At 38.0% G+C, this 26,011-nt stretch overlaps 1 protein-coding gene across 1 annotated transcript in view; it reads left to right on the top strand.

Moving 5' to 3' along the window:
* The window catches only part of SPEF2 (sperm flagellar 2), a 369,265-nt gene that overhangs the window by 271,460 nt on the left and 71,794 nt on the right, over positions 1–26,011 (top strand). The window contains exons 20-23 of the mRNA XM_042782582.1: positions 8,322–8,473; positions 11,155–11,335; positions 19,938–20,082; positions 23,103–23,231. Of these exons, the coding sequence (XP_042638516.1) occupies positions 8,322–8,473; positions 11,155–11,335; positions 19,938–20,082; positions 23,103–23,231 (607 nt within the window). The remainder of the gene's footprint in view (positions 1–8,321; positions 8,474–11,154; positions 11,336–19,937; positions 20,083–23,102; positions 23,232–26,011) is intronic.

A 26,011-nucleotide genomic window follows, 5' to 3' on the forward strand; every position in this document is an offset into this window, starting at 1 on the left:
GTTAGTTCTTTTAGCAGTCCATGGTACTTTCAGCATTCTTCACCAGCACCACAACTCAAAAACATCAACTCTTCTTTGGTCTTCCTTATTCATTGCCCAGTTGTTGTTGGTGGTGTAGTGCCTAAGGTATTTGACTGTAACATTGTATTAGATGTCCTAGTCAGGACAATAAGGCAAGAAAGAGAAATAAAGGCATCCAAATTGGCAAATAAAAGGTAAAGCTATTTCTATTCACTGGTGACATGATTTTATACATAGAAAACCCAAGAGACTCAGCAAAAATAATTACTGGAACTAATAGAAATCTTCAGTAAAGTGTCAGGATACAAAATCAACACACAAAAATCAGTTTGATTCCTCTACATAAACAAAGAGGCCTCTGAAACAGAAATAAGGAAAACAATGCCACTTATAATAGCTACTAAAAAGATAAAATATCTAGGAATAAATCTTACCAGAAACACAAAAGACCTATACAAGGAAAACTACAGAACACTACTACAAGAAACTACAAGGGATCTACATACATGGAAGAACCTGCCTTGTTCATGGATCGAAAAAAAAAAAAAAAAAAAACCCACTGCCATCGAGTCGAATCCGATTCATAGCGACTCCTCCTTGGGTTTCCAAGGCGGACTGAATATGGTGAAAATGTCAAAACTACCCAAAGCAATCTACACATTCAATGCAACACCAATCCAGACACCATCAGCATTTTTTAAGGACGTGGAAAAACCAATCACTAATTTCATATGAAAAGGAAAGAGACCTCACATAAGCAAAGCACTGCTGAAGTAGAAAAACAAAGCAGGAGGTCTCACATGCCTGGATCTCAAAACCTACTATACAGCAACAATAGTTAAAACAGCATGGTGTTGGTACAATGATAGACAGATAGACCAATGGAACAGAATAAAAAACCCAGAAATAGACCCATCCATCTATGGACAGCTGATCTTTGACAATGGACCAAAACCTATTAAATGGGGTAGAGATAACCTCTTTAACAAACGGTGCCAGCAAAATTGGATATCTGCTTGCAGAAAAATGAAACAAGACCCATACCTCACCCTACATGCAAAAACAAACTCAAGTTGGATCAAAAACTTAAATGTAAAACCCAAAACTATAAAGCTCATCAAAGATAAAATAAAGGCAAATCTAGGGGCCCTAATCTACAGCATAAATAGACTATCAAGCATTCCCAAAATGCACAGGCAGTGGAAGAGAAGCCAGATGACTGGGACTTTTTGAAAATTAAATTCTTATGTTCCTCAAAAGACTTCTCCAAAAGGGTAAAAAGAGAACCTACAGATTGGGAAAATATTTGGCTATGACCTATCTGACAATGGATTATCTCCAAAATTTATGGAAAACTTAACAGCTCAACAGACAAACAACCCAATTCAAAAATGGGCCATGGACATGAACAGACCCTTCACTAAAGATAATATACTGGAGGCCAATAAGCACATGAGGGAATGCTCACAATCATTAGCCATTAGAGAGATACCAATCAAAACAATGAGATATCATCTCACCCCAACAATAATAGCAAAGTTCAACAACACTTAAAATAACAAATGCTGGTGAGGTTGCAGAGAGGTTGGAATTCTCATACATTGCTGGTGGGACTGCAAATTATACAACCATTATGGAAAATGGTACTGTGTTTCCTTAAAAACTGAAAATAGAAATACCATTTGATCCTGCAATTCCATTACTAGGAATATATCCTAGAGAGATGAGAGACAGGACATGAACAGACATATGCACACCCTTGTTCAGTGCAGCACAATTCACTATAGCAAAGAGATGGAAACAACCTAAATGCCCATCAACAGATGAAGGGATAACCAAACTATGGTACATTCACATAATGGAATACTATGCAACATTAATGAATAATGAAGAATACATGAATCATCTCACAACATGAATGAATTTGGAGGGCATTATGCTGAGTGAAATAAGTCAATCACAGAAGGATAAATATTGTATGAGCCCATTATTATAAAAAGTCAAGGAAAGATTTACCTAGGGAAGGAAAATCACTTTGTTGGTTAACAGGGGTGGGAGAGAAGGGGAGTGAAAATTTAAGACGAGTTGGGGATCACATGTTGATTTGGGTGAGGGAAGGGGTGGTATGGAAAGAGTCTGTGACCAGCATGATGCCATTTGGGAAAGGAAGGACAATGAAATGTGCACATAAGATGTAGACAACAGAAGCAAATGCTAATACATACACAATACCGCATTACCACTAACACCAAACACTAGACTACAGACAAATGCATAGACAGGTGAGAAGATGAGGTGAAGGTCGACGAACAGGAATATAACCTAGACCAAGGATAGGTTTTGCTGAAGATAATCTTACAAAATTAGCCACATACATTATAGAAGCAACAGAAGACAGAGTTGGAGTAACTTCTCAGAGACAACCAAACACCTTGAGAGAGAAAATCATCAGGCCTGTGCATACTCTCAGGAGACATCATGCTCAATTGTCAACATAGCACATAAAAAACTTGTTTTACAACCTTCTTTGGTGAGTCACAACTGGGGTCTTAAAACTTTTGACCGGCCATGTAGGATGCAACTATTGGTCTCCTCTCATCCATGTAGGATGCAACTATTGGTCTCCTCTCATCTGAAGCAAAAAAAGAATGAAGAAAATCAAAGGCATCTGGCAGCATTTACATAGAGGCAAAGCTGGACAGAGAGGAATGAATAGTTAAGAAGGGCACAGGGAGGAGATAGTCACAGGGAGGGAAAGGGAGGAGAGCTTTTTTATGGTTGGGGATAGTAATTGGGGCATGAAATCAAATGTGCATGAACTGATGAATGTAAAACAAATTTGCTTTGTAAATTTGCACCCAAAGTGCAATAAAAAAAGAAATATTCACGTACTGAAATATTCAGGATAAAAAAAAAAAAAAAAAGCCTCTGCTTTTACATTGCAGTCTACAAAAAAAGACAAGGCAATAGTTAAGAGATAGAAACAACCTACATGCTCATTAACAGATGAATGGATAACTTATTGAAAAATAAGATTGTTCTATATACAGAAGAGAGTAAATCAAATCTCTCCTGGAAGTTGTTCTCTGCATTATTAAACTTTGCTACCTAAATGACTGAAACAGGAAGAAATTCATTTGGTTGATTTGAATTCTTGTTATAAAATAAGAGTGCCATTCATACATTGATTTAAATTACAGAATGTATTTTAAAATGGTAACTTTGGATTTTAAAGCATAAATATGCATTTAACTAACTTTTTGGGAGCTCTGGTAGCATAGTGGCTAAGACACTTGCCTGCTAACCAGATGGCTGACGGTTCAAACCCACCAGCCACTCCTCGGAAGGAAGGTTGGGCAATCCTACTTCCATAGTGATACTGCCTCGGAAACCCAAGGAGGGGTCGCTATGAGTCGGGGCCGACTCGACGGCACTTAACAACAACAACAACTTTTTGGGAGCTCTGGTAGCATAGTGCCTAAGGCACTTGACTGCTAACCAGAAAGCTGGTGGTTCAAACCCACCAGCCACTCCTTGGAAGGAAAGTTGGGCAATCTACTTCCATAGTGACACTGCCTTGGAAGCCCAAGGAGGGGTTGCTATGAGTCGGGTCCAACTCAATGGCAAACAACAACAACAACAACAACTAACTTTTCAAGTTAGCATTTGGAAGTGACTGAGAAAACTAAACATTTTTCTCTTTCCTTACAAAGAACCCAAATTGAGTTTTTAAATATTCATAGTAGACTAATTTTACAGTTGAACAATAAATGTTTGCACCTACATGTCAGCTTTGGTTGAGAAAAAGTAGAGAGAAAATCAGTCTTCTAAATTATATTCACAAGAAAATGCACAATGCCACATTAACGATGAGTCAGATTCAAATGTAAAGCTAATTAGTGCTAACTGGTTGTTGATAAATAACTTGAGGAGGTGAAGTATAGAGAAGTTATACAAATTATTAGTCATTAAACCATGTGGTTGTTGTTGTTAGGTGCCTTCAAGTCAGTTCCAACTCATAACCAAACTATGTACAACAGAATGAAGCATTGCCTACTCTTGCCTCAGTCTCACATTTGTTACCATGCTTGAAGAAAACTTGAACCACTTACTGATGAAGATCAAAGACTACAGCCCCAACATAAACAAAATAAATCCTCACAACTGGACCTGTAAGCATCTTCATGGTAAATAGAGAAAAGACTGAAGTTATCAAGGAGTTCATTTTACTTTAATTAGCAATCAACATCTATGTAAGCTACAGTCAAGAAATTAAACTGACGTATCACCCTGGGCAAATCTGCTGCAAAGGACCTCATTAAAATGTTAAAGAGCAAAGGCTGACATCTTTGAAAACTAAGGTGAGTATGACTCAAACTATGGTATTTTCAATAGCCTCATAAAAGTATGAAAGCTGGACAATGAATAAGGAAGACCTCAGAAGAATTGATGCATTTGAATTATGGTATTGGTGAAGAATATTGAATATACCATGGACTGCTAGAAGAATGAAGAAATCTGTCTTGTGGATGTACAGCTCCTTAGAAGCAAGATATATCCTGAAATACAATGCTGTCAGTGACAGGATAATATCTATATGCTTACAGGGAAGACCAGTGAATACTACTGCTATTCAAATTTAAGCATTAAAGCCAAAGATGAAGAAAGAAGAGATTTTTACCAACTTCTGTAGTCTGAAATTGACCAAACATGCAATCAAGACGCATTGTTTATTATTGGTGATTGAAATGTGAAAGTTGGACACAAAGAAACAGCATCAGCAGTTAGAAAATACGGCCTTGGTGACAGAAATTATGCCAGAGATCACATAATAGAATTTTGCAGGGCCAATGATTTATTCATTGCAAATAACTTTTTTCAACAACATAAACCATGCCTACACACATGGACCTTGCCGGTTGGAATACACAGGAATCAGATCCACTACAGCTGTAGAAAGAGGCTATGGAGAAACTCGGTATTTTTAGTCAAAATAAGGCCAAGAGCTGAGTGTGGAAGAGACCATAAATTAATTGCTCATATGCATGTTCAAGTGGAAGCTGAAGACAATTAAAACAAATCTGTGAGAGCCAAAATACGACCTTGATTATATCCTGCCTGAAATTAGAGACCATCTGAAGAATAGATTTGACTCATTGAACACTGATGACCAAAGACCGGATGAGTTGTCAGATGAGATCAAGAACATAATACAGAAAGACAGCAAAAGGTCATTAAAATAAACAGAACAGGAAAGGAAGAAAAGATTGAAATTGATGTCATAGGAGACTCTGAAATTTGTTCTTGAAAGGAGAATAGCTAAAGCAAATGTAAGAAATAACAAAAGAACTAAACAGAATATTTCAAAGGGCAGTTCAGGAAGACAAAGTAAAGTATTATAATGAAATATGCAAAGACCTGGAGTTAGAAAACCAAAAGGGAAGACCACGCTTGGCATTTCTTAAGCTGAAAGAACTGAAGAAAAAATTCAAGGCTTAAGTTGCAATGTTGAAGGATTGATTGTAGGTCAAAATATTGAATGATACAGGAAGCATCAGAAGAAAATGGAAGGAATACAGAGTCACTGTACCCAAAAGAATTGGTTATGTTCAACTATATTAGAAGGTAGCATATGATCAAGAAGCAATGATATTGAAGAAGTCCAAACCATACTGAAGAAATTGGCATAAAACAAGTCTCCAGGAAATGACAGAATACCCACTGAGATGTTTCAACAAATAGATTCAGTGCTGGGGGTGTTTCCTCATTTATGCTAAGAAATTTGGAAGACAACTACATGGCTAACTGACTGAAAAAGATCAATATTTCTGCCCCTTCCAAAGAAAGGTGATCCAAGAGAATATGAAATTTTTTGAGCAATATAATTAATACCACATGCAAGTAAAATTTTGCTGAAGATAATTTAAAAATGGTTACAGTAGTATATTGATAGAGAACTTCCAGAAATGCAAACTGGATTCAGAAGACGATGTGGAACAAGAGATATCATTACTGATGTCAGATGGAACTTGGCTGAAAGCAAATACCAGAAAGATGTTTACCTGTGTTTCATTGACAATGCAAGGACATTCAAATGTGTGGATTATAATAAATTATGGATAGTGTTACAAAGAATGGGAATTCCATAACACTTAATGGTGCTTATGAGGAACCTGTACATAGAACAGGCAGCTGCCATTTGAATTGAATAAGGAGATACTGCATGGTGTAAAATCAGGAAGGCTATATGTCAGGATTGTATCCTTCCAACACATTTATTTAATCTGTATGCTGAGCAAATAACATGAGAAGCTGGACTATATGAAGAAGAATGTGGCATCAGGATTGGAAGAAGACTCATTAGCAACCTGTGATATGCAGATGATACACCCTTATTCTGAAAGTGAAGACAACATGAAGCACTTACTGATGATCAGACTACAGTCTTCGGTATGGATTATACCTCAACATAAACAAAACAAAAATCCTCACAACTGGATCAATAAGCAATGTCATGAAAAATGGAGACAAGATTGAATTTGTCAGAGATTTCCTTTGGCTTGGCTCTATAATCAGCACCAATGGAAATAGCAGTCACAAAATCAGCCATCTTACTACACTGGGCAAATCTGCTGCAAAAGAACTCTTTAAAGTGTTGAACAGCAAAGATGTCACTTTGAAGACTAAGGTTTACTTAACCTAAGCCACGGTATTTGCAATTGCCTCATATGCATGTGAAAGCTGGACAATGAATAAGATAGTCCAAAGAAGAGTTAATGCCTTTGCACTGTGGTGTTGGTGAAGAATACTGAAAATGCCACAGACAGCCAGAAAGAACAAATCTGTCCTGGAAGAAGTGCAGCCAGAATGCTCCTTAGTAGCCACAATGGCCAGACTTCATCTCACTATTTTGATCATATTGTCCAAGAGGATAATTCCCTGGAGGAGGATATCATGCTTGGTAAAATAGTTGTTGTTGTTGTTATGTACCGTCGAGTCAGACCTGACTCATAGTGACCCCTCCTTGGGTTTCCGAGGCAGTATCACTACAGAAGTAGATTGCCCAACCTTCATTCTGAGGAGTGGCTGGTGGGTTTGAACTGCCAGCCTTCTGGTTAGCAGTCAAGTGCCTTAGGCACTAAGGGGAAGTCCCTCAATGACATGGATTGACACAGTGGCTCCAATGATGGGATGAAGCATAGCAAGGATTGTGAGGATGGTGCAGGACCAGGTGGCATTTCATTCTGCTGCACATAGATAGGGTCACTGTGAGTTGGCACTGACTCGATGGCACCTAACAAAAGCAACAACAAGACAACCCCATGTGTGCCGAGTAGAACTTTTAAAGTTGTAGGCTTTCAAAGACTGTAACCTTTCAGGAGGTGATCTCCAGGTCTTCTGAGGTGCCTATAGGCAGATTTGAAGGGCAAAGTTTTTGCTGGTAGTGGAGGGCTTAACTGTTGGTGCAACTCAAAGGCTCCAATTAACTACTTACTGACTGAGCATCATGGAATGGATCTGCACAGAGCTTTAGGACCTCAGTTACTGGTTTAAGTAACTCCACACCCCTGGTAGGAGGGTGTGTTGGATGACTTGGGGTCCACTTGTATGGTATTCAGCATTCAGCATTACAGCCAAAAAAAGTGAATTGTGCTGACAAGGAAGTCATGACGTGCTCATAATTAATGCTGCCATTGCCACTAGCTCCTTTATCCTGTTGCACTTTCCTCAAGGAAACAATTGGCAATGCCAGCAGAGAGGTTTAGCTATGATACCAGAGGGATCATCTCCATATCATAAATATGGAATAAGAAAGGAAACTGTGGAAAAGAAGGGTTCATTATCACTGTATTTTAGCATTTATGTTCATTATCATCTTATCAGAATATGTTACCAGAGGACAAGGAACTAGCCTTATACATTTTGTTTATCTCTCAAATCAGTTGATAAGTTGCCTATTACATAGAAGACAATCACATTTGTTTATGCATTGGCTGATTGACAGTAGGACACAGGAAGAAGAATGTGCACTCTGCCCCATATGATACATGCTGGACAAGATTAAAAGAACTAGAAATGTTTTCTGAAGTCAAGTAGGAGCATACACATATGGACACAGAGGACAAAGCCACTCATCTTGAATTTGTATGGAATTTAAAATATCCACTTGTAGCCAATTCTGTTTCTTAACATACAGAAAATTGATCTCAATATTAATGCTTTTAAAGTAGTGGTTAAAGAATCCTACATAGGTAATACATACAGATCAACTTGCTCTTCTTTCACATTTTCTCTTAAAGGCAGAAATGAACCGTTTCCAAGATACAAAGAGACTTCTTCAAGATTATTACAGAGCAATGGAAAACAAAATCCCCATAGAAGACAATAAGAAATTTATTCGAGTCCCATTGGTCCAATTGGATGGAAAAGACATTTCAGAAAGCCAAATTAAGTAAGTTTTCATTTGCTATTGTATCTGGGATTAGAAAACTTGATGGAGTCCCAGCTCTCAATAATTGGCGACTTATAATATTACTATTATAAGATCTCTAAAAAAAAAAAAAAAAAAAAAAAGGAAAGAACTCACTGCCATTCAGTTGATGCTGACTCATAGTGACCCCCATTGAGTTTCCAAGGCAGTAAATCTTTATGGAAGTAGACTGCCCCATCTTCTTTCTGCAGAACAACTGGTAGTTTTGAACTGCCAACCTTCTGGTTAGCAGGCAAATGCCTTAGGCACTGCACCAAGGTCTCTAGACAGTCAAATGGTTTGAACTCGACTGTGCAAAGGCTATAACTTTTCCTAAGCCTGTCTTCCAAGTCACCCCTGGGTGCGTTCAAACTGCCAACCTTTTGTCTAGTAGTTAAGCACTTAACTATTTGTGCCACACAGGTACCATAGAAAAAAAGGCCTGGAGACCTGCTTTTGCTAAAATTACAGCCAAGAAAACCCTATGGAGCAGTTCTGCTCTGTGACACGTGGGGTCACTACAAGTCAAGATCAACATGATGGCAACTAAGAACAACCATTATTATTATAGCACAATATAACAATAAGCTAGTGTTACTTTCATGTAGTATTTTAATTGTGAATATTGCATGTTTTTGCTTTGCTTTGTTTTACCTTTCCTTATTCCAGAAAAGGATTTGAGATAGCTTAAAGGTAATAAGGTTAAGCTGTGGTCTTCTCTCCTAGCTTCTTCAATCTAGTTCCATCGTGTCCCTGTTAGACTGATGTGCACACAACAATAGACGAGGAAAACGTTATACATTCTTGATTTAAAAAAAAACAAAAAACAGAGAAATGTTTAATTCAATACACTACTGAAAGAGTACTTTGAAATTAAAAAAAAAAAAAGGCAACATGAACCATCATATCCATAAAATGAGGCCAAGTTGCAATGTCTAGAGTAGCAGTGCATTCTGTTCTTAGCACAAAATAGCAAATCAGACACAATGGCAAAGCTATTAATGTTGGTTAGTAGAGTGAAATAGGGAAAATAACAGCCAGTTCTTACTTTCTGCAAAAACACCTCTGTACCAATCTCATCCTCAAATCCTGTTGTGGGTGTCTACTGGAACTATCAGTCAATCAATGCATCAATGATCAACCACAGTCTTAGTGTCGTGCTAAATATTTTCATATAGCTCATCAATTTTATTTCTCCAAACAACCCTATGTTATTTTTATCATCATCATCATCATCATTACTGTCGCTGTTATTATATCTGTATAACTCCAGGAGGATCTGAGTTCCAGAGAGTAACATGGCATGCCTAAGTTTATATCTACTGAGTGTGGCAAAGCTAGGGAGACCAGATTTGTTTGTTTTTTCCATGATACAAACTCAAATTCTTTTTCTAAATGTTATGCCACCACTGCTGTCCTCTAAAGCAAGGTGTTGAGAAATACATATTGCCCTATACTCAATATTAAGAGAGAATCACACAAAGTTTAACCTTAACTAAATGGAAAAAAAAAAAAAAAAAAAAATCAATTTAGAGTAAATTTGGAGTGAGTGATACTTAGCATTACTCTGTTTTTAAAATCTAATGTGTCCCTGTGGATGGATGTGTAGTAAGAGGTGAATTCTGCACACATTGCCTGATAGGCATGGTACACTGTGAGAATTCTAAGTACTATAAGAACCAGAGTGCCAAGTTCAAGAAACCTTCTCTGATGTTTCAAAATAAGGCCACACTAGTTATTTGCTGGAGTTTACCTCCAGCATTCTGAATCACTGCTCTGTTCCCTGGTACCTTAAGTCTGCAGAATCAAATACGTGTTCCTATTATCATTCCTGACTCTTTAATTTTTAGCAAAGGCATCCTTGGAGCTCCTCTCTGCCCACTGACATGCAAACTGAGAGCTCTTTGCACTTTCTGTCACTGAAGGTGGACCACAATCAATATAAGTATTCACCTTGTGTCTCAGCCTTCTTCTGTTAGCCCTTCAGACCCTGGGAATTTTTAGAAAGATGTGACCAACCACTGCTCAAACATGTCCAAATTATGGTTGAGAGAAGGAGGAGGGTACCCTTAACTCTACTGATTTAAATGGAGTTAAACTCTGTTTACAAAACACATAGAAAACCTTCATCAGCCATAATCAAGGGTGAGAGGGTTACTGGAGCTCTTCCCACCACAATCAAAACCCGGTTACCTCTGTGGTGTACCCCCTTTCAGATCTCACATTAGCCAGCTTTCTAACTGTTCAATTCAGGATGCCAACTGCTACTAATCATCTTAACTAAGTGATACCCAGTGCCATTGTGTTTGGTTTTCCATGACTGATTTATTCGTGGTTGGAAATTTATGCCTTGGATAAATTTCAAAATTGCATTTCTTCATAATCGCTATTGTTCAGCAACATTCCCATCTCAAAATGTCTGAGAATAAGCATGGAAATTACATTTTTTTTATTATTATTTGTTTTTTGTTTGCTCTTGTTAATAAGATTTTGTAGACCACAAAAAGTTTGAACATAGACTTTTATGATCTTTTCTCCATTTAAGGAATTCTTCTAGGGAAATTTTGAAAATCAAGATTAAAACAACAAAATAAAATTCACAAAGTAATCTGGTCACAAAAATATAAAATTTATATATTTCTTTTTGTGTTTGTTTTCAAAAGAATTCCTCTAGTTCCTCGAATATCCATTTCTCCGGAAACAGCTATGTCCAAACCCAAAACAAAATCAATACTGAAGGGCAAGATTGATAACTCACTAGAAAATGTGGAGTTAAACTTTGAGGCAGATGAGAAGTTGGTAATGGACACCTGGCAACAGGCTTCTTCAGCAGTATCTAACATGGTAAGCAGTGCTTGTTATTACATTTCCTTCTACTAATTGTTGTTGTTGTGTGCTGCTGAGTCGGACCCGACTCATAGTGACCCCTCCTTGGGTTTCCGAGGCAGTATCACTACAGAAGTAGATTGTCCCATCTTCCTTCCAGGGAGTGTCTGGTGGGTTTGAATCACCAGCCTTCTGGTTAGCAGTCAAGTGCCTTAGGCACTATGCTACCAGAGCTCCCTCCTTCAACTAATACTCATTACTAACTACCAAGGTTGGTGGTATGCTGTGAGTAGACATTTTATGCAATGCCTTTAAACATTATCTAAATCTATACCTTCACAATTTTATTTTCTGAAAGAAATAAAACCAATCAATCAACAACTTAATTTAAAGAAAGAAATGAGCTGACACTTCGATTATTTTCTCTGCTGGGGCTATGTTCAAAGTGCATGGGCCTAAAGAGCCAATCAGGGAACTTGAATCAGGCTAGCCAAGTATGAGCCAGCAGGGAGGGGTGGGACGGTGGCCAAGTGGAGTTCACAACCTTGCTTCTAAAGAGGCAAGTGCTACCCAACCTGGCCAACTTTGCCATTTAAGAAGGGCTAGTGTGGCCATATTTTCTAATTTTTCCAAGAAATGCCAAAAATCTGATTTTTTAAATGTAAAATCTCCTGACTTTAAAATGTTCAAAATGAAATCAAATTTTTAAAAATATTGTGCAAAGCCAAACAAAACACACATCTGGCCTCTAGACCTCTAATTTGCAGCTTTTCTACAAGGCATTCTACATAAGTCATGTATGAGGCAAGTATTGGTATCCTCTTTACAGTGGGCAAATTAAGGTTCAGAAAGGTTAAGAAATTTGCCCAAGGTATTCCAGCAGATAAGGGTCAGAAATGGCATTTGAGCCTAAGTCTATATGACTTCAAAGTTCTTGTCCTTTCTACTTACCACACACTCCTTGGGAGATGAAGAGACCACAGTCTCTGCCTGTAAGGAGTTTGTGTTTAATCCAAAGGGAAAGAAAAAAATACACAAATAAGGTTAATCCAAGCAGAAGGGTTCACACCACACAGGAGACACACAGAGATTAATTTAGATGACCGTGGTTCATTTTCCTGTACTAAGTCAGCCTACATGGTTTCTGTTTTTGTTCTGGGCCTAGTCATCATTGAGTTTCCCCAAAATATCCTATTCAAACAGAAAGTAGTGTCAAACTTCCAAAAAGTTTTGTGGAAGAGGTACAAGGGAGCTTGCATCACAAATCTCACAGCAATCAATGAAAATTTCCACTTTAGCATTTTCAACAACCGTTCTTGGCCACTCAGCCTCTGGGATCTTTTCTTTGGCCTTCTCACACCTCAGCTTAAACCAAAACCAAACTCACTGCTGAAGAGTCAAACCCAACTCATAGCGACCCCTCCTTGGGTTTCCGAGGCAGTATCACTACAGAAGTAGACTGCCCAGCTTCCTTCCGAGGAGTGGTTGGTGGGTTTGAACCACCAGCCTTCTAGTTAGCAGTCAAGTGCCTTAGGCACTATCTTATCAGAGCTCCTACACCTCAGTTTAGGTGTCTCCTTTCTCTCTCCCTTCCTTTTTTATTCTCCTCCCCTTTATTTCCTTCCTATGAGAAGTAATTGTACGCTTCCTTCTTTTTAAAATTTTTATGGTGGATTTTAACCACATAAGACAAATGCATGAAACAGGTCATGACTTAGTGAATCCACCAGGGTAAACACTCATGTAGCCAGCACACAAGGACAGGACTTGCCCCGGCCAAGTCCTTTTGTGCCCCTTCCAATCACACCCCTTTCACTCTTACTAAAGGGAATTATTATCTTGCTACTTTTGTAATCGGTTTCTTGATTTTCTTAAGAATGTTATTACCCAAGTTTGTGTCCCTAAGCAATATAGTTTAGCTTTGCCTGCTTTGAACTTTAAATAAATGGATTCATACATTTTGTGTCTTCTTTTACTCAACATCTTGTGTGGGATTCATCCCATGTTGGTGAGTGTAGCTGTGGTTTATTCATTTTTGTTGTTGTTTAATGCCCATTACTTAATGCCCATTACTCCAATGTTCCACTATTATGACATTGACAGGCATTTTAAGTTTTCAGTTTGGGGCCATTATGGATACTGCTGCCATGAACATTCTTGCACATGTCCATGGGTACACATGTGCATGCATAACAGCTGGGCATATATATTAAAGTATATGATGTTTTCAACTTTCACAGATAAAATTATGCATAATATTTCTGCACTCATGTTGTTGTTGTCTCCAACTCAAAGTGACCTTATGTACAACAGAACAAAACACTGCCTGGTCATGTGCCAACCTCACTATCCCTACTACACCTGAGCTCATCGCTACAGCCACCATGTCTATCCATCTCATTGAGGACCTTCCCCTCTTTCATTGACCCTCCACTTTACCAAACATGACATTGTTCTCCAGAGAATGGTCCCTTCTGATAATATGACTGAACTAGGTGAGACTAAGTCTGGCCATTCTTGCTTCCAAGGAGCATTCTGGCTGCATTTCTTCTAGGACAGACCTGTTAGTCCTTTTAGCAGTCCACAGTACTTTCAGTATTCTTTGCCAACACCACAGCTCAAAAGCATCAACTCTTCTTCTATCTTCCTTATTCATTGTCCAGCTCTCACATGCATATGTCATGATTGAAAATACTTTGGTTTGGGTTAGTTGCCTCCTAGTCTTCAAGGAGATATCTTTGCTCTTCAGCACCTGAAAGAGGTCTTTTACAACAGATTTGCCCAGTGTAATACGTCATGTGATGTCTTGACTGCTGCTTCCATTGGTGTTGATTGTAGAACAAAGTAATATGAACTCTTTGACAACTTCTATCTTGTCTCCATCTATCATAATGCTGCTTATTGGTCCAGTTGTGAGGATTTTTGTTTTCTTTATGATGAGGTGTAATCTGTACTGTAGACTGTAGTCTTTAATTTTCATCATTAAGTGCTCTAAGTCATCCTGATTTTCACCAAGCAAAGTTGTGTCATCTGTGTATTACAGGTTGTTAATAAGCCTTCCTCTAATCTTGATGCTGTGTTCTTCTTCACATAGTCCAGCTTCTCAGATTATTTGCTCAGCATACAAGTTGAGTAAGTATGGTGAAAGTATACAACCCTGATGCATTCCCTTCCTGATTTTAAACCATGCAGTATCCCCTTGTTGTATTCAAATGACACCCTTCTCGTTCATGTACAGGTTCCTCATGAGTACAACTAAGTGTTCTTGAATTCCCATCCTTCTAAGTTATCCATAATTTGTTATGATCCACACAATCAAATGTCTTTGCATAGTCAATAAAACACATGTAAACATCTTTCTGGTATTCTTTGCTTTCAGCCAAGGTCCATCTGACATCAGCTATGATATCCCTCACCCCACATCCCCTTCTGAATCCAGATTGCATTTCTGGAAGTTCTCTATCAATATACTGCTGCAACCATTTTTGAATTATCTTCAATAAGATTTTGCTTGCATGTGATATCAATGATATTGTTCAATAATTTCTATATTGTGTGGGATCACCTTTCTTTGTAATGGGGACAAATGTGAATCTCTTTCAATCAGTTGGCCAGGTAGCTGTCTTCCAAATCTCTTGGCATAGATGAGTGAGCGCCTCCAGTGGGACATCTGTTTGTTGAAACATTTCAATGGGCATTCCATCAATTCCCAGAGCCTTGTTTTTTTGCCAGTTCCTTCAGTGTAGCTTTGACTTCTTCCTTCAATACCATTGGTTCTTGATCATATGCCACCTCCTGTAATAGGTGATCATCTACCAATTCTTTTTGGTATAGTGACTATGTATTCCATCCATCTTCTTTTGATGTTTTCTGCATCATTCAACTTATTATCCATGGAATCTTTCAATATTGTAATTTGAGGCTTACATGTTTTCCTCAGTTCTTTCAGCTTGAGAAATGCAGAGCGTGTTCCTCCCTTTTGGCTTTCCAACTCCAGGTCGTTGCACATTTCATTAGAATAATTGACTTTGTTTTCTTGAGCTGCTCTTTGAAATCTTCTGTTCAGCCCTTTTATCATGTCAATTCTCCCATTTGCTTTAGCTACTCTCCATTCTAGGGCAAGTTTCAGAGTCTCTGCTGACATCCACTTTGGTCTTTTCTTTCTTTCCTGCCTTTTTAATAATCTTTTGCTTTCTTCATGGATGATGTTCTTGATGTCATCCCACAATTCTTCTGTTTTTTGGTCACTGGTGTTCAATGCATCAAATCCATTCTTTAGTTGGTCTCTGCACCCATAGAAAATACTAAATCCTTTATTCATTTGACTACAATATCATCTTTGTCATAAATCAGGCGACCAGCTACGTGTGGGTCTGTTGCATTGCTCTTTTTTCACTCCTCATACCAATACCATACCAGTATAATGCCATTTATTTATCTGGATAACTATTAGATAAAAGCTCCCTACCTTGTCATTTGTCAAGAATAGTTTGCCTCTTCTTGGCTCTCTGTCTTTCCATATAAATTTTAGAACCAGCTTGTGAAGATACAGACATGTTGGCTGTTGAGATTTTTCAAATAGTGTTTATCAGATTATGGAATTTCCCCTTCATTTTTAGCTTGATGTAAGGTTTTGTTTTTATTTTACAAATGGTAATATCATATACTTTATGTGCATATATTTAGATGTCATATATTTTTCCAAATTATATTGATTGATTTTCTAATGTTAAATTTGCATTGCATTCTTGGAATAAATCCAAAATTGTAATAAAGCATTCTTCTTAGGTATTGTTGGGTTTGTTTTGCTAATAACTTGCTCAGGGTTCTTTAAATCTTTGTTCATGAGTGAGAGAATTTTCTCATTTTCCTGCTTATGTTATACTTGTCTGTTGTTAGCATCAAGGTAATATTAGCCTCATAAATCAAGTTGGGGTATGTTTTCTTTCTTTCTACATTTTGGAAGATTTTGTGAAGACTGAAATTATTTCTTGTTGAAGTCATCTAGGCCTATAATTCTGTAGGAAGTTTTCTCAATCCCCCATCCCCAAGGATTCCTTTTCTTTATTAGATATAGGATAGTTTGTGTTTTCCATTTCTTCTTGAAAGAAACTTGTGTTGGTTATGGTAAATTTTATTTCTCCTGGGATTTTTTCCCATTTCTACAATTTCAAATTTACTAGAATGAAGTTGTTTATGCTATCATCTGTTTGTATTAATATCTGTTGTTATGTGCCATTGAGTCAGACCTGACTCATAGACACCCTTCCTTGCATTGCTGAGGAGGTATCTCTATGGAAGTAGATTGCCCAATCTTCTTTCCAAGGATTGGCTGGTGGGTTTGAACCGCCAGCCTTCTGGTTAACAGTCAAATGCCTTAGATGCTACACTACCAGAGCTCCTATTAATATCTGTAGTATCTATTCTGTGTCTCCCTTTCCAATCCTGATTTTGATTATTTATGCTATTCCTTCTCTTTTATCAGCTTTGCCAGAAGTTTATTCAAAGAACTTTCAATTTTACTGATTGACTTTCCTGTGGGGATTTTCTATGAATTGATTTTTTTCCTTCCTTCTTTCTTCTTTAGGTACATTTTGCCATTATTTCTCTAGTGTTATGACATGGATGATAGCTCATTATTTTTCAGTCTTTCTTCTTTTCTAATATGTTCATTTTTAAGGATAAGGTCTCCTCTGAGTTGATTTTGCTGTATCTCAAAAGTTTAGGTATAGTGTTATTTTGGTTATCTCATTGAAAGCAACTTTAGAAGCACATTTTTTATTTTTATAATTATGTGTGTTTTTCTCTTAGTTATGGATTTCTAGCTTAATTACATTATAGCCAGAAAATGTACCCTCTCTGATATGAAGCCATAGATATTTTCTGAGATTTGCTTCCTGGTCAGTTTTGGGGATGTTTTTGTGTGTCTACCAAGAGCCAGAGAGTGGAAAACCAAATGTGAGAGCTCTAGAAAATATATGAATTGTTATCCTTATTACAAATTAAGCCACAAAAATAATCTATAAGTTTCATGAATGCCATTAAAGTTACCTGGGGAAAATGACATTTTAAAATATTACATTATTAGAAAAAATGTCACACAGCATTTGGAGCACTGATAACACCTCTTAATTAGTCTGTGGGAGTTCAGACAAATCATTTAAGCTGTCCAAGTCTTCATTTCTGTATCACTGTTAACATAGGAGACATTCTATCTTTCCTTTCTTGAATGGTGAAAGGATCCAACGAAATAAGCCATACAAAAATGTTTTAGAAATTGTAAATTTAATAATTATGTTAAGAAATCTATTTAAAATTATGTAATTTTCCTTACAGAGTTTTAAAAATCACATAGCAAACATAAGAGGAAGGATTATTTAACAATTACTTGATATCATGAATAATTACTCTGTTTTTGTATATTTCGAATAGACTTTTATGACTATAATGTCACAGGACCTTCAAGGAATTTTGAATTCCAAATAAGGCAGGTGTGATTTCATAAATTATTGCAGGGAAAACAGTGCCACCTGAGATGAGTGCCATTTAAATGAGAGCACTTTAACCCAGGTTTTCTCCTACACAGAAGCTTTACCAAGAGCTATCCATTTAGCCTTCCATTTTAATTTTTGCTAAAACTCTCTTCTAATCAGCAGGTATGGAGTAATTTGGAAGAATAAAGCCATATTTAGCACCCACAAGGCATTATTTCTAAAGTTCTCTCCAGCCTTACAAGCTAGATTGCTGGATGTATTGTGAATTATGTTAATTTTTGATAGAGACCCAGAGGTCTTTGAGACAAGTGGCCCAGAAAAATGATGATGATAATTATCATCATCATCATCATCACAAGTTGTTTACAAAATAGAAAACTCCCGTTTTAAAGGAGATGACTAACTTGTGCTTAGCAAGAACAGATTAAAAACTGAATTGCTTGTAATTTTAGGGGAGAATGCTAACAAGTTTGCTTTCAGCTTTACCAAGAATTTGCAAGTACAGTAGATAGCATGAAATCCATTTGCATCAGTAAAGCACCTGGTTAAAAACTGCTTTACTCTCTGAAGCCTTTCTGTGTCCCTCCAAGGTTCTACTGAGATTGAAGCAGGTGTGTGTGCCTTTAGTGGAATGTGATTATTTAAAACTAAATTCCATTAATTAATAAGCATTTACTGGTCATCACCCATGGGCATAGCATTGGTTCTAAAAGCTACGGAGAATACAAAGAAGTAAGACTGGTTAGGCTCTGGAGAGGGTTACAGCTCATTTGGATGTTAGGGCAAGACTTAACATTCATAGAGCAGTTGGGGACAGTCTGAGCCAAGTGACATCAAATGTAGCACAAATTTGGAGAAGGAAGGATTGACTGGTGTCTCTCACTTGCAGGACAGCAAGCTCCTTAAAAGTAGATATTGTGTCTTTTTCATCTTTCTGTTCATTCCCATCAATCTTCCTCTTTCTCCTCCAATCCTCTCACCCCATTCTCCCAGAAATAATATCAAGCTTCAATACAGTAAGCACACCACTACATAAATAAGTCCCCATAAACCCCTATTTCCTCATCAGTCATGAGATTTTAACCAAATGGGTTAACTGTTTGCATATCAACTCATCAATTAATACATATTATATGTCAACAACCAGTTCTGATGGAGCAAGAGAGCAAAAATATCTTACTCTTTTTACATATGAAGCTCAGATATCATACAGTATATAAACAGATATACCCCCACTCTTCACTTATTGACATAGTTAGGTCCCAAAGATCAGGTCATTACGAGCAAGTCCTGTTATGTGAAAATGGAGGATGACAACATCAGATCACAAACTAGAGGATGACTACATCATTACTTAACTGCTAAATGTCATCATTACATAACTGCCAAATGTCTTCATTATATAACTGCCAAATTACATCGGTATATAACTGCCTAAGAGAATCAAGTGGACACATAACCTTAACTGTCACAGTCAGCATTATTCCCACATCACACCTTTGCATTCATTATTGTCAGACATATGTCATTAATGTGCAAAGTAGTGGTACTGTACATTTTTTTACAATTGTCCTAAATGCACAATGTCAGATAATGAGATAGTTCATAAGTGAAGAGTATCTACGATATTAAAATTTCATAGGAGGTGGAGCAAGTAGGGAAAAATGTCTAAATTCCATAGGCCATAGTAATTAAAAAAGGGTTGAAGAACATTGACATGAGGAAATGCCCAGGATTGCAGGCCAAGCAATATGAACTTGGAAGAATAGTGGGCAAGTCTATAGGGTCTGAGCTTCAAAAAGAGGAATGTGTGCATAAATATGGAGCCATGATGGACTGACAGAAAAACAAGGGTGCCGTGAGAAAATTCAAGAGTGTATTGCAAGCAGGGCTGAAGAGAGAGAGCAGCCCCCGCACAGAGGCTGTGGAGAAGCTGATTTTGGGACAGAGCCAGATTTCCATTCCAGTAAAAAAACACAGTGTGGATTCTGTTAGAGACTGAGTATGTAGGCATGATTGTGTACAGTGCAATGAGGCTTCAATGTGATCTGGTGGTGACTAAATCTACATGGTTATCATGTTTCATAAACACTGCATTAATTGATATATTGTTGTTACACAACCAGGTGGCTGCTGAAATTCATCAGATGGTCATGGAAGAAGAAAAAGACAACCAGCAAGTAGACATGAGAGAAAAATCTATGCAGACAGGTGTAAATAAAAAAGCCAAAAAGGAACCCAAGAAACAAAAAACAGACAAAAAAGCTAAAGGTATTTATGATTTATCTACAACTTTGGGTGCTTCCACCCCTTCTTGGTAGGAAAAAAGCATATAATTAGGAACAGGGGTCTCTAAGTCACTAGAGTACTGTTCATTAGATTTACAGCACAGCTTCAAACCAGTTCTTCCCCGTTCAGTCATGCTGATGAGGTAAAGTTGGCATGGACCTGATTTTATGAAATCTGGGTACACTAGGACAACAACCAGAATGGAAAAATTGTAGATCAACACCCTGCTAGAAACTTAACCTCCCTCTTAGAAAATAAGGGCAGTGTGCATATTGCATAGCAACAAAATCTCTTGACTGGTAGAGTCAGAAACAATGGCACCTTGCTCAAAGAAGGTGGCTGACCTTTTTTGACACACTTTGAATGTGTGCCACTCTTCACAGTCCTGAAAACAATCCAGTCTCCCACATCAGGCTCTGAAAGGTCTCACTATGCCTCTTCTCAATATCCCATTCCAGGGCTTCAACCTGTATTTTTCTCATTCCAGTTATCATTCTGATACCTTCACATTTTACAAATTCAAGTCTGTCAAAATTTCACTGAATCAGCCATGACTGAGCCAGTTCAAACTGGTTTAAATGAGGGACGCAGGTGTCTATGACCCTGTGATGTTAGTCGGCAAATGATACTGCATACGAGTCCCACCCAACTTGTTTATCCAAATATCCAAGTTTATTCAGTCAGACTAAATCTCAAAGACAGTTTTGAACATGTTAAAGGAACTCTGAAATGAGACTATATAAATAGAACATTGTGTTTAAAGGACCTGCCACTTGCCTGCTAACCAGACGGCTGGCGGTTCAAATCCACCAGCCACTCCTCGGAAGGAAGGTTGGGCAATCCTACTTCCGTAGTGATACTGCCTCGGAAACCCAAGGAGGGGTCGCTATGAGTCGGGGCCGACTCGACGGCACATAACAACAACAACAACAACCTGCTGTAGTAAGCCGGAGAAATTTAAAAGCTAATCATATGTATGCTCTATTCAGGGCACTTTAATCCAAGTGCTTCCTTCTATGGGAGGTGGTCCACCTAAATCTCTGCCTAAAGGCATGATGGAAGAGAAAGAGAAAGAAAACTCAGATTGGGAGAGACCCCAAGTAACCTTAGGGCAGTTCTGATGCAAGCATTCTCCTCCTTCTAAGTGTTTCCATTTTTACATTTTTGAAATGACCTGAGGCAAGAGAGGAACAGAAGAAAGGACCTCCATTAATCGATTGTGCATATGTTCATTAGGAATCTGCTGTGTGGAATGCACTGTGATGGGTACTAAGGACACAGTCATCATTATCACCAGTTGCCATGGTTGTTGTTGTTGTTATGTGCCTTTGAGTCAGACCCGACTCATAGCGACCCCTCCCTGGGTTTCCGAGGCAGTATCACTACGGAAGTAGATTGCCCCATCTTCCCTCTGAGGAGTGGCTGGTGGGTTTGAACCGCCAGCCTTCTGGTTAGCAGTCAAGTACCTTAGGCACTACGCTACCAGAGCTCCCAGTTGCCATGGAGTAGACTCTAATTCATAGTGATCTCACGTGTGTCAGAGTAGAATTGGGGTTTCAAATGGGTCTTTTTTCCAAGGTGCCCATGGGTGAACTTGAACTTCCAACCTTTCACTTAGGATCATTAACCATTTGTATAACCCAGAGACTCCTTCATGATTAAAAACAAAAGAAAATAAACATAAATAAATAAATGAACAAAGTGTATGGTCCCTCATCTAGCAGCAGTGATAATCATTTGACCAGTCATTGTTCTTTGATGGGGAGATACAGGTACCTTGGGAGCAAAGGCACTTCCTTCCATCTGAGATAGAGTATAAAGAAACAGCAAAGCAATGAGGGTAGGAATTAACAAGACAAAGCTCTGGGAAGAGGAGAAAGGACAAGAGGGTATGAAGGCACTTGAGGCAAAGGGAAGAATAGAATAACAATAAAGAGCTTGCCACATAATCTCAGTCGCAATAAGATAAATAAGCAGCATTGGAAGGAAATATGCCAGTTTACTTTAATAGAATGACTGGTCATATTCAATCCTTTAATTTCACAGATGATAAAACAGAAATCCAAAAACATTAAACTCTTTCATCTGTAACACTTACTTATATTTATTATTGCAACTAATATATCTTATCAGAGTTTCTTTGTTTATATTTATGTCTTCAGAGATTACTAATGATTTGAAGTCAGATACTCAGGAAAAATTTTTTGGACTGAGTAGAATTTGTATAAACCAGGGCTCACAACTAGAATCATGCTACCATATCCCAGCATAAATCCTCAGACAAATACTGACAGTCTTACTTTCTAATTTTCTTATGTGATCACTAAAGTGCTTATACTTAAGCACTAATTAAACATCTTTAAGTGGGTCTTAGGTTCATGAACATCAATTATATTTCAGCCATATCTTTCTGAGATTGTTCTCTGGCCTTTTCCTGATGGAGGCCTGGCCTGGGAAGCACTTTGCTAATACAAGCCATCTTCTCCTGATGGCTAACGGCATCTGTGCTATGTTGGGTTTTGCTAACTTCTGTCTTCAAACTCTGTAACCATCTCTGCACTTACTGCACACATCATTTGCCTGTGATGCCACACATATGAGGTATTTCTGTAGGCATCTAGTCCAGATATCATGAAAGAATCTTGAGGTGGGACTATCAATAGTCCACCATTCACTGCGGCCACCAGGGTTTCTAGTTTCCAAGTCCCTAGAGACTGGTGCTCTGGTAGCATAGTGCCTAAGGCACTTGAGTGCTAGCCAGAAGACCAGTGGTTCACACCCACCAGCCACTCCTGAGAAGGAAGGTTGGGCAATCTACTTCTGTAGTGATACCACCTGGGAAACCCAAGGAGGGGTAGCTATGAGTCAGATCCGACTCGATGGCACATAACAACCACAGAGACTGATGGGTCTATAAATACCCTATTCCTTTTGTCCAAGTACCATGTGTGTGAGCACTTGAGTGCTGGTCATTTACTAAGCATGTTTCATTGTCATTTCAGGCAAATCACCACCTATAGCAGAAGCCTCTCCTGTATTCATATCCCCAGAGGAAATGGCTGAAATGGAAAGGAAAAATGAACTGAAACTCAAAATAAAGGAAGAGCATCTTGCTGCCCTGCAATTTGAAGGTAGTGATTGAAAATAATTAAGATGATACTTTGCAGTAGAAAATAGCCCAGGAGGCTAACAGCCCAGAACTAGCTCACCAGTTTTCTCAGATTGTGCCTACAGACCACAAAGCAAACAGAAAAATAGAACATTTAGTCTGTTGTTTCCATCTGACTATATGAGGACCAACCACAGATTCGACGGATATATGAATCAGATATATTGGCAGTCCCTGATCAAGTCGTAATTTTGTCTGCCAGGATCTCAAAAAGACACTAAGAGAATTTGGAAAGGATGTAGGAGAGAAACATCATTAATTAAAATCACCAAAAGTAGAAACAGAGAGAAAATGCTAGGAATTGGTGTGATTTTGCAGGTAAAAAAAAAAAAAAAAAGAGGACTTGGGGCTACCTAAAATAAGTGGTTTAACATTATAATAATTTAGCCCTTTCATTAGGAAAATCAATTCTGACTAAAGTATAACAGGTTTCAAAAGTAGGTTCTTAGAAGTAGAAGTCATAGAAGAGACAATGGGGCATCTAGCATGTTCAAGGGCCTTCTTCTGTGTAGATAGCTATGACTTTACTAGACATATTCTCCTATGTACCATATTCCAATTGTAATTGCAATGCAATTCAAAATGAAGTTTGAAAAGATAAGGAAAAATATCGTAACTGGGAGGGAACCATGGTCAGTATACTAGGTGACCATACAAAGCATCATTAAGTAGCCTGGGACACCTTTACTTACTTAGTGACCAGTAGTTATTATGGATGCTTCCTTTCCCTTGCTTCTCTCCTGCCACACTCCCCCTATCTCACTTCCATAATTCCAACAGTGCAAACTGAAGTCAGGGAGACCTGTGGAATCAGGAAAGTCAGGATAAATGCTTCTCCCATGACCCTTCCCTGCATCTGATTTCAGTGGTTTTCAGTATACTTCATGTTTCAATTCACTCATGATCCTTAGTGTGGCAAAATTTATTCATTTATATAATAAATGTTCATTGAATTTCCACTATGCACCAGAACTGTAGTAACTGCCAGAGACACATATATATATATATATGTACAAATGTAAAATGAACTGACAAACAAAAATCAACCTAAATGAAGAGAAATGCAAGCAATCACTTATAATGTGTTTTGAAGCTGGAGCTAGGCACATGGGACAAAAGGAGCACAGGGGCAGTGATCAAGAAAGACTTCGCAGAGGAACTAGTGTTTGAGCTGAACTGGAAGCCTATGGGAAAGTTTGCCCAGAGGACAAATAGGACTAAGAACGGCCAAGACAGAGAGAGGGGTAAGGAGCACGTTTCTTACCTGTGCGTAGCTCCAGAGCGTGAGGCAGGGGCAGGAGGGAATCGGGAGATGTGGTCATATAGGGCCTATAATTCTTTTATGGCAATTTCTCTTATGGAAAGCTAGTGAAGAATTGTGAGGAGAAATCTTCATGACATGATCATATCAATAAATGAAGCAAATGACTATGTAGTGGGTTTGAGGTGGGGAGACAAAAACTAAAACTCACTGTCATCAAGTCAGACTCAACTCATAGTGATCCCTCCTTGGTTTTCCAAGACGGTAGCACTACGGAAGTAGATCACTCAGTCTTCCTTCCAAGGAGTGACTGGTGGATTTGAACTGCCAGCCCTCTGGTTAGCAGTCAAATGCCTTAGGCACTATGCCAGTTAGAAAAAGCAGGAATGAGGCTGTGGCAATAGTTTGGTTGAGAGATAATCAATGCCTAACCTATCCAAGTAGCAAAGGAAAAAAGCAAAGAAAAGAAATCAGAAAGATATTTTGGAAGTAAAATCCATGGCCTTTATTATATACCAGAAATATCATCAGGCCCTGGGACACATAGGTTTTACATTAGCACCAGCCACTTCTCAGAAGGAAGATGGGGCAATCTACTTCTGCAGAGATACTGCCTCGGAAACCCAAGGAGGGGCACTATAAGTTGAATCAACTTGATGGCAGTGAGTTTGTTTTTTGCTTTTATCAGTGCTGAGAAATACAATGGCATTACACAAAGCAAAGTATTCAAAATAGTGAGATAAAAAAAAGAGACTTTGTCTTCATCATCCTTACTGAAATTCAAGATTATCTATGTGTCTTTTCCCTTTCCAAGTTTATCAAAGAATATATTGCTATAAAGTGCAATAAATGTAAAGCTCAAGTATAATTTTGGTTAAATAATCTCTTAAATGACTCTACCACACATTATGATTTGGTCTAGAATGATACGGATAAAGAATTACTTTATCAAATTCAAGTTGGATTCAAAAGAGGTTATGGAATGAGTGGTTATCATTGCTGAAGTCAGATGGATCTTGGCTGAAAGCAAAGAATACCAGAAAGATGTTTACCTTATTAACTATACAAAGGCATTCAACTGTGTGGATCATAACAAATTATGGATGACATTATGAAGAATTGGAATTCTAGAACATTTAATCATGCTTGTGCAGAACCTGAACAAAACCAAGAGACCATCATTTGAATGTGGGTTAATGTCAGGAAAGGTGTGTATCAAGACTGTATCCTTTCACCATACTTATTTAAACTGTATGCTGAGCAAATAATCTGAGGCACTGGACTATATGAGGAAGAATGCAGCATTAGGATTGAAGGAAGATTCATTAACAACCTGTGATATGTAGATGACACAACCTTGCTTGCTCAAAATTTGAAGTACTTATTGATGAAAATCAAAGACTACAGTCTTCAGTATAGATTATACCTCAACCTAAAGAATATATATATTCACACAACTGGATCAATAAGCAACATCATGC

The sequence above is a fragment of the Orycteropus afer genome, unplaced genomic scaffold, assembly GCF_000298275.1.
Source record: "Orycteropus afer afer isolate SDZICR_OR568_19922 unplaced genomic scaffold, OryAfe1.0 scaffold00378, whole genome shotgun sequence".
NCBI classification, from domain to species: domain Eukaryota; kingdom Metazoa; phylum Chordata; class Mammalia; order Tubulidentata; family Orycteropodidae; genus Orycteropus; species Orycteropus afer.